At 47.6% G+C, this 10,220-nt stretch overlaps 1 protein-coding gene across 1 annotated transcript; it reads left to right on the top strand.

Moving 5' to 3' along the window:
• The first annotated feature begins 7,722 nt into the window (after positions 1-7,722).
• Positions 7,723-9,612, top strand: LOC125548493 (putative Peroxidase 48). The gene is made up of 3 exons (XM_048712077.1): positions 7,723-8,189; positions 8,319-8,670; positions 8,770-9,612. Exons 1-3 carry the CDS (start codon positions 7,860-7,862, stop codon positions 9,186-9,188), a joined length of 1,101 nt encoding a protein of 366 aa, XP_048568034.1. The 5' UTR covers positions 7,723-7,859; the 3' UTR covers positions 9,189-9,612.
• The last annotated feature ends 608 nt before the right edge of the window (positions 9,613-10,220 follow it).

Here is a 10,220-nt window from a genome sequence, read left to right as displayed (position 1 = left end):
GACGAATGCAACGTCGGTGCAGTTAGTAGGTCAGAGTCTTTATTGCTTTTTTAGAGAGATTAGTAGGTCAGAGTTAGGACATGCTGTTGACGGGGTTTGTGTCTTTTGCACATTGGAGCAAAGGCGTCTCTTGACAGGAACGCCTGCTCCTCACACAGAAAGCCAGTGAGGCGTGCATCGGACTCGCACTGAACTCGTGGGAGAAAAGGCCCGGGCAGAGCCGCAGGACAAGCAAAGCACATTGATGAAAAGACGCAAAATTCTGACACTGGGCTTGCGAGATTGCTTAGCGCGGTGTGCAGAGGGGAGCAAAATAGTGTTTGACAAAGTTAATTTGGTGACCCTAGGATAGGGTTTCGAGTCCACATTGTAATCCTGAAGTAAGCATGCGGTTTAAAACTCAACCCTGAACTTCAAAAATCGGTCAACGTAAACACCGAAGTCATGTCGATCAAGTTAAGGGTTGAGTTTTAAACTATGTGGTTAGTCCAGGGTTATAATGTGAACTTTTCTTCCAATTGAAAGCCAATGATTTTGTAGCTACTTCCCGCAAAAAAAATAATTTTGTAGCTACTGCTATAATTTATTTATTTATTGTCAAAAGGCTAGGGTATGGTTTACTCTAATCCTCAAATTGAAAGAAATCAACAATTTACTCATTTTTTCACTCCGGAAAAGCAAGATAACATCAGGCTTGTACATAATGTGAGTAGACAGTTGTATTACTGATCGGAAATGGGAGGCAAGTGTTGCATAATTCCATTAGCGACGACGTTTGGGAACATCATGTGCCTCAATGTATTCGACGTTGGGATCAAGCTCACGCTGACAAGCAGGCCCCATTTATGAAATTCAACATAGTGTGATAAATCAGGTATAAACTGGAGAAACACAACATCAAATGGGGCACAATGTGGTTAAATTTCCAAAATGGGGTACTTCATGTCATTTTTCTAGACATTTATGAAGTACAAAGTATAATTCAGATGACACTCAAAGTACTATATGAGATAAGATATTCGAAAGCCTACACTATTCGCAGTTTTCTTGAAACACTTGATTTCTAGTCAGATTATTAATCAGGCCCAAAAGGCCAAAAGGAACGGCTCTCCCCATTTGTCCTCCCCAAATTCAAGAATGCCCATCCATGTAGATCACAAAAAATCTCACATAGGACATCAAATATAGATAGCACAAGTCATACAAACGTCATAGGGCAGGACAAGAGAAAGTCAACACAACTAGGACATGACAAGGCATAGTTCATACAACCAGGACAAACTAAAATATATTATGTTTTTTCTTAATATCGTTGACTTTCGCCTCTAATCATTGTGATGCACACAATCATCTTTATTAAAAGATATCATAAATTCAAGTTCTAGCCCAAAGTAGACAAAGAAATAATAATAAGAGAACCATACTACAACCGGCCGGTAATAAGATTACATGACTCAACTTAATAATTTGTTGCTGACAGGCCAACCAAATCGGTGGGATAAGTCATGTGCGACTGTCTCTAAACACTTGGATCAAAAGGCCATTTGCTCCTGAGCATCCACACGCTGAAATAATGGCCACCTGTGAATCCATGATGTAGCTTGAAGATGATCTATTTTTTTTAATATTTTATCTATTAAAGACACGGTCATTCCCGCAATTCCAAATTGCCCATAATAACACACATACTCGCAACCCGATATGTCCTTTGAGTTTTAGTTGAAAAACAGTCAACCAGCAATGGACCGTATAACAAATTAAAGTGGCAAATGGGAAAGACAAAAAAAGATGTTGAATAGTTTCATCTTGATCACAAAAGCAACATTATTTACAACCATGCCAGTTTCTTTTCGGTAGATTATCTTTTGTAAGGATAACCTTCCGATGCAAGAACCACATGAAAACTTTTATTTAGATTGGTAGCACTAGGAATATAATAGGAAAGAAATTCACCGGTGTAATCCCCTTTCCCTTTCCTCCTCCTCCTCCTCCACCTCCTTCGAAGTGGAAGTAGAGATCAAAGGGGTGTAGGGATTATCGCCAGTGCTGTTCATGGTAATCCTTTAGGTTGAAGACGGCTCTGGCACCCCGGGCTTGCTCCTCAACGAAAGCTCGGGCTCGGTCATTTTTCTTGGCTTTAATGTGCGAGGCTTTGATGCCCGCTTTAAGAGCCTTGGCATTGGGGCATCAGATTATTTGAGGGGTCAAAAGAGCAATCATTGATATCGCGGACCACTGGTTGACATCGTCAGATGACACGACCAACTGGGAGGAATAGGACCTGCCTAGCGAGGTAGACGCACCGCGATAGTATAGCCGCATGCGTGGGATACCCGTGTGGATGACTCTGGGAGGGCGGAGTAGCTCCCGGTGTTAGTGGCGAAGCCAGCCTCAAGAATCTGTCGAGTCATTGCTAATTTTTTCGAAAACAAAAATTACAATATACAATAAATATACAATGGTTTTTCTCTATTTCCCTCAAAAGTTGTGGGGTCAGCTGACCCCACAGCCAACACATAGAAACGCCACTGGCCGGCGTCACCACTTCTCCACCGACGCGGGGTCGAAGTGGACGAGCTGCTCGATCTCGGCCTGCACCACACAGGGGGCAGTGGGAGAAGACCCCCGCTGGCCCACAATGTAGAAGACATGCTCAAAATGCGCTAAATGGCGAAGACCGAGAAAGGGGGGGCGTCTCGACCGGAGGCCAATCTGCTCGGTGATTTCCTTTTTCCTTCACCGTGAGGAGGTCTGAGTCGATCCCATCGTCCTCTGATCAGGATCCGAACATGTCGACGGGGATGGCTAGGGTTCGCGGTGGGGCCGGGACGGGAGAGGAGAGGAGAGCGAAGCAAGTGTTGGGGTTATGGTTTGCAGCTAAGGTTTTGGTGGGGGTTGTGGGGTCGGGTGGGCCAGGCCTGTCCACACCGACAGAGCGGGCAATTTTGAATAGTCCCATATCCGCCCAATGTTTTGGGTGGGTTTCAGGCGAGACCATCTGGAAAACTAAGGACGACCCAGAAAGGCCTGTTGGACTAGTGTTTGCAATGTCATTCCGAACGAATGGGGGCAATTTGGGGTTGTTCCGTTGAAGATGCTCTTAGATGTATATCACTTAGAGCGACCATGACGAGCTACATGAGATAAAACACAAGACAACATAAACAAATATGTACAAGCAAACCAAGGAAGTGTTTCGCACGAAGGACAACAATAATCGCTAGATAAATTTTAGTCCGGTCGCCTCCGGCTGCCATCTTGGCACTGAAAGGTGAGAGGATCTTGGAGCTTCAAGAGCTTTATGTTGTTTGTCAACGTTTAGTGGTCATCGTATTGTGTGAGGATAAAATTACTCTCATTTTTTTGGCGGTGCCATGAATTAGAGAGTTTGATGTCCTCCCGTATTTGATTATTCGAATATGATGAGTTTATGTTAGTGCGTTAAGCTCTTTTTGATAGTTTAGTCCTTTGTCTAGGTGAAATCTTTTATCGATACTATGGTGAAGATGTTGTGATTCGGCGATCTATACTTTTGGGAGGGGTCATCCTGGCCCAAATACGTTCATCGATCAAGCCTTCCCATCTTTTGGATGAGCGATTCAATGCCGCTTTCAAAGTTATTGGTAATGTTTAGGGCATCTTCAATGCCGACCCCTCAAACCACCCGCATCGTTCGGACCATGTTGTCCGAACAAGGAAGCCGTCCAAGGCGGGCATGTATCAATCCGCGGCACGGTCCGAACGTACTCTCTCCCGCAAACCGGAGACAAACGTGGGGGCTTTGCGGACGTCCAGACACCATCATGCCCGCTTCTGACCACACTCTCCCACCCAAACCCCCTCCTCCCTCGCCCCGCGCTTTCTCGCCCGACGCTTGCCACCCGCATTCATGCCGTTGTGCATTGAAGGTGACTCAGGGAGGACACGACCTCTCACTGCCTCCGCCATTGAAGCGGCGCTCCGGCCAAAGGCGCCGCCCGCTGCACGCCGTGGTGAACACACCTACCCGCCGCATTCAAACGCCTCCATTAAACCAGCGCGGAAGCCGAGAAACCTACTGTTGGGAAACGTAGTGATTTCAAAAAAATTCCTACGCACACCCAAGATCATGGTGATGCATAGCAACGAGAGGGGAGAGTATCATCTACGTATCCTCGTAGACCGTAAGCGGAAGCGTTATGACAACGCGGTTGATGTAGTCGTACGTCTTCACGATCGACCGATCTAGCACCAAAGGTATGGCACCTCTGCGATCTGCACATGTTCAGCTCGGTGACTTCCCGCGAACTCATGATCCAGTAGAGCTTCGAGGGAGAGTTTCGTCAGCACGACTTTGTGATGACGGTGATGATGATGCTACCGGAACAGGGCTTCGCCTAAGCACCGCTACGATATAACCGAGATGGATTATGGTGGAGGGGGCACCGCACACGGCTAAAAGATCAATGATCAACTTGTGTGTCTATGGGTGCCCCCCTCCCCCGTATATAAAGGAGTGGAGGAGGGGGAGGGCCGGCCCTCTCTATGGCATGCCCTAGGGGAGTCCTACTCCCTCTGGGAGTAGGATTCCCCCTTCCAAGTAGGAGTAGGAGAGGAAGGAAGGAGGAGAGAGGGAGGAAGGAAAGGGGGGCCGGCCCCCTTCCCAATTCGGATTGGGCTTGGGGGCGCGCCTCCCTCTTTTCCCTTCCCTCTCCTCTATTCCACTAAGGCCCAATAAGGCCCATATACTCCCCGGGGGGTTCCGGTAACCTCCCGGTACTTCGGAAAAATGCCCGAACCACTCGGAACCATTCCGATGTCCAAATATAGGCTTCCAATATATCGATCTTTACGTCTCGACCATTTCGAGACTCCTCGTCATGTACGTGATCAAATCCAGGACTCCGAACTACCTTCGGTACATCAAAACACATAAACTCATAATACCGATCGTCACCGAACGTTAAGCGTGCGGACCCTACGGGTTCGAGAACTATGTAGACATGACCGAGACATGTCTCCGGTCAATAACCAACAGCGGAACCTGGATGCTCATATTGGCTCCTACATATTCTACGAAGATCTTTATCGGTCAAACCGCATAACGGCATACGTTGTTCCCTTTGTCATCGGTATGTTAGTTGCTCGAGATTCGATCGTTGGTATCTCAATACCTAGTTCAATCTCATTACCGGCAAGTCTCTTTACTCGTTTCGTAATGCTACATCCTCTAACTAACTCATTAGCTGCATTGCTTGCAAGGCTTATTGTGATGTACATCACCGAGAGGGCCCAGAGATACCTCTCCGATAATCGGAGTGACAAATCATAATCTTGATCCATGCCAACTCAACAAACACCATCAAAGACACCTATAGAGCACATTTATAATCACCCAGTTACGTTGTGACGTTTGGTAGCACACAAGGTGTTCCTCCGGTATTCGGGAGTTGCATGATCTCATAGTCATAGAAATATGTATAGTTATGGAGAAAGTAATAGCAACAAACTAAACGATCATCGTGCTAAGCTAACGGATGGGTCAAGTCAATACATCATTCTCTAATGATGTGATCCCGTTAATCAAATGACAACTCATGTCTATGGTTAGGAAACATAACCATCATTGATTCAACGAGCTAGTCAAGTAAAGACAAACTAATGACAATTTGTTTGTCTATGTATTCATACATGTATTAAGTTTCCGATTAATACAATTCTAGCATGAATAATAAACATTTATCATGATATAAGGAAATATAAATAACAACTTTATTATTGCCTCTAGGGCATATTTCCTTCACCTACTCCGGCCAAATGTCCGTTCACGAGCGGGCGACGTTAAACACAATGGTGGGCAAGCTCCTCCCGTCCACCCGCTATTTAAAGGAGGCCAGGCACCGGGAAAGAATCGCACCACTCCGCCGCTCCCATTTTCTCCACCCTTCTTCCGGTTTGTATCTGTCATGTTTATATGAGATCCTATCGTGTTTGCATGAATTTCTTCCAGTTGATTCATAAAGTGTTTGCAATGTATGCAGGCAGCGTTGGATGGCGGCCTTCCGCATGTCCGCTGACTCCCCCCTCCCCCGCGGGTTCGCGGACGAATGCGGGGGAAAATTTATAGGTTGCCGTTGGAGATGCCCTTACGTGAGTGAAAGAATTACAACATCATTGTTGCAGTCCAATTGCATCCTCTTTATTATAGTCTTGTCGATATTTCTTCAGAAGAGATTGGTACCATGAAGATGTGTCCAAAAGGTCCCACTGTAATTGTAAGTCATCGGAGTTATTCTGTATTTTCTTGAATCTTAAATCTAAATCAATATACCAGTAATAGTTATGCGTATGGTTTAAATTACGTGTGTTATGTTTTGGGGAAAAAATTAGAGCAACGGCGTTTTTATCCTGTTACTGCAAGATTCCTCCTTCATGTTGGCAAGATTAGCATGTGCCAGGAAGGAAGTGCTACTACTTGAAGCCGAATGGTTCTGTCAGCATTACGGCGACAGGCACAGCTACCATCTATGCACGCATCTGCGTCTCGTCTCATTCGATGTAAAATAGAAATCACGGCCGCACAAGGCACAAAGATTCGTGCTTATCTGCATCACGCAAATACGACCTCTCTGGATAAGATTCGCCGTTTGATCGACCACTCCACCCTGCGTGCGCACGCCGTCCTTCGGCATCCGCGTCTCGGCCTCCATGCCAAACAAGCTTGGCTTTCTCCACCAGAAAGCCAAGCCGGATTCGCGGCGCGAGCGTGCCGCTCAATATCCGAACTCGACGTGGCGGTGGCGGTGGCACCTCGGACCAAAACACCCGCAGGCGGCACGCTTGCCCATCGAAGCGATCCGCGCAAGCGTATCTTATCCACGGTGGAATTTGTGCTGCGACACGCATTTCTTCCGACTTGGGCACGTCTGCAATTGGGACGCATGCATGCAACGAAACCAGTGCGTCTCGTACGGGTCCCGGAACCACACTCCGAAGACGATCACATTTCTTGCCTTGCTCCGTTTCCCTTTCTTTACGCTTTTACAATGCAAAAACGGGGCATCGGTGGTTAGTTCAACTGCGCAATGGAAGTGGCAACTAAAGTACTCTATATGATTTGCAATTGCCGCAGTGCAAGAAACGCTAAAAAGAAACCCGATTCTTTCTTTCCGACGAGAACTATTCTGTATGATCAACATGCCACTCTCCATCGGCATATGCCCCTAAAATGGTGCTAAGATATTTCTACGTCTTGCAACTTGCCAAAACGGTGAACTATTCTTTATGCACTTGAGCGAAGCATCAGCTAATAGCGCATGAATTCAGGATCTATCGCAGCACGAATAGCTGGATTTTTTTTGGTAAAATGCATAGATATTTTATTGAATTTCATGTCAACGTTTTGGCCGGTTCGCCGAAATGCAGATTGAAATCACTAAAAGTCGGTAGTTTAGTTGATTATAATTCTGCCCGAAATATTTTCGAACCCAAAAGCTACTTGAATACTAAAATAACTGAAATGTTTTGACTGAAAGGAAATCAGTTTGGTGCCTACCAAAATGACTGAAATTTCAGTGAGTTCGGACAAACCTCACTGAAAGTGAAAAACCATGATTCTTTAGTGCTACCAAGAATCAACATTCTGAATCAGATTCTTGTACAAAACCACAGGACAAGCCACAGCTTCCGAAATGTAACACAGTCAATCATATGGATCCGGAAGCAGGTGATGATAGTATATCCTTCTTCCCCTGAACCTAACACCCCAAGGCCCACAAAGCAAAAGTATTTTCCCGCGCCGTTTTAAAATTCCTCGCCATGACGCCTTAACTTGCAACACCTCCAACTCAAAATGGAATGTTAGAACAACAGAAGGAGCGATGTTACGACATCCACTGTGGGGAGCCATCTGCTTGCTCGCCGTCTCGCTGGTCCTGTGCACAGACAAGCTCTGCACGGACGCCAGGCCGTCCGCCTACGCGCTCCTGGTCGACGACGACGACGACGAGGAAGACGGCGGCGACGGCTCGTCGTCCTTCTCCTTCTCCTCCCCGCAGGCGACGCCGGACGAACTGGCATTCGGGTTCTACGACGGGACATGCCCCAACGCCGAGGCCGTCGTCGCGTCCACCGTGCGGGAGCTCTTCGCCGGCGACCCCAACGTCGCCGCCGCGCTCGTGCGCCTCTTCTTTCACGACTGCTTCGTCCACGTACGTACGAACTGAACTCCGTGCCCCGCAGATCAAGATATCTCTTCTGCCTGCACGCGCGCGCTCACGTACGCACACGCCAAGACGCTGTGCTCTGTTTTCTTTTCGTCCCCGGACGCGCGCATGCAGGGCTGCGACGCCTCGGTGCTGCTGGACCGGATCGGCGGCGGCGGCAAGTCGGAGAAGGACGCCGCCCCGAACCGCTCGCTGCGAGGCTTCGGCGCCGTCGACAAAATTAAGGCGAGGCTGGAGAAGCAGTGCCCGGGGACAGTCTCCTGCGCCGACATCTTGGCACTGGCCGCGCGGGACAGCCTCGTACTCGTGGGCGGGCCGACCTACCCAGTACTCACCGGCCGCCGAGATAGCGCCGGGAGCTTCTACGACGACGTGAACATCCCGGCCCCGAACGCCACCTACGCCATGACGCTCAGCGCGTTCGCTCGCCGCGGCTTCACCGAGCGCGAGACCGTCGCGCTCTTAGGTCCGTCCGTGTGTCCGTCCATCGGAGCTCCCTGCTGAACTTACTACACGCATTTTATGTGTTAATTGATTGATTCTTCTGGACTCGACCCGCTTGTAGGAGCACACAGCATCGGGAAGGTGCAGTGCAGATTCTTCAGGGACAGGATCTACAACTTCGCCGGGACCGGCGAGCCGGACGACTCCCTGGACGCGGACATGGTCGGCGAGATGCGGGCCGTGTGCAGCGGAGACGGCGCGGCGCCGATGGAGATGGGGTACTACCGGCAGGGACGGGAAGTGGGGTTCGGCGCGCACTACTACGCGAAGCTCCTCGCGGGGCGGGGCATCCTGCGCTCGGACCAGCAGCTCACGGCGGGGAGCACCGTGCGGTGGGTGCGCGCGTACGCGTCCGGGCATCGCGGCGAGGAGGCTTTCCGCGAGGACTTCGCGCACGCCATGGTTAAGCTGTCCGCGCTTGCGCCGCTCACAGGGTCGGCCGGGCAGGTCCGGATCAGCTGCTCCAAGTCCGTTGAGTAGGAGCCATGAGGGCTTTTTGTCAGCGCTAGGGATTCTAACTCGGTCTCAGATTGGATCACATACGAATTGTAGCAAGGTTTACGGTGGTTCACAGGATTCTCGCCGGCGAGCTCGTCTCCTAGCTAGGTCTCTCACGGTCTCACTCTCACCTACTCCTTTGCCACACACTTCTGTCAGGGCAACACGCTTTCGTTTTTTTTTTAAGATAGCTCAAGTATGACCTCCTACACGCCGCGCGTTGCGTCCAATACCAGCAGTTCGCACAGAGCAGCCCGGCTGGCAGTAAGCCAATTGGAGCATGGAGCGCATACTGTGCGCTCAGATTATATATAGCCTGATTACTGTAGTGTGGGGTTGTCTAAAAAAATATTACTTTTCCCTCAATATTTTTTACTTTTCCCTGAAAAAAAAGATTACTGTAGTGTGGGTGCAGAAGAATGTGAACATTTTTTTTAGCAAAAAGTGAATATTTTATTAAACACTAACATTTTTTAAATTTTCTGATCAATTTTAAAAACCTTGTCCAATAATATGGAACAAAATTTGAAAACTTTATGAAATTCTTAAACATTTTTTAAATATGATTTTTTGAATATGTGAACAATTTTTAAATTCTGAACAATTTTACATTATGAATAGTGTTGAAAATCCCGAACATTTTTTGAATCGGTGATCATTTTTTTAAACTGGAATTTTTCTTGAAATTCTAAAAAATAAAAACATGATTTTTTTAAAAAAATTGTCATTTTTATTAAAGTGGCATCACTCTTATGAAATCATGATTTCTTTTGGTGAAGAATGGAAACAAATAAAAAAAGAAGCAGAAAAGACGAAAAAGGAAAATAATAAAAAAAACAGAAAACAACAAAAGAAACAAACAAAAAGAATGGTCCAGGGCTCGCACTGAGTAAATGCTAGAAGTGGGCCGGCCCATCTCTCATCGCTCACATCGATGCGTTTGTGTGAATCGTTGACAATTCAACGCAACGAGCGGTGAATAGGAAATTCCCTCAAGTATATATTATCAAGCCT

This window comes from Triticum urartu, chromosome 3 (assembly GCF_003073215.2).
Source record: "Triticum urartu cultivar G1812 chromosome 3, Tu2.1, whole genome shotgun sequence".
Lineage (NCBI taxonomy): Eukaryota > Viridiplantae > Streptophyta > Magnoliopsida > Poales > Poaceae > Triticum > Triticum urartu.
Note: the sequence above shows the minus strand (reverse complement) of the source record. Positions and strands in the feature narration are given on the sequence as shown.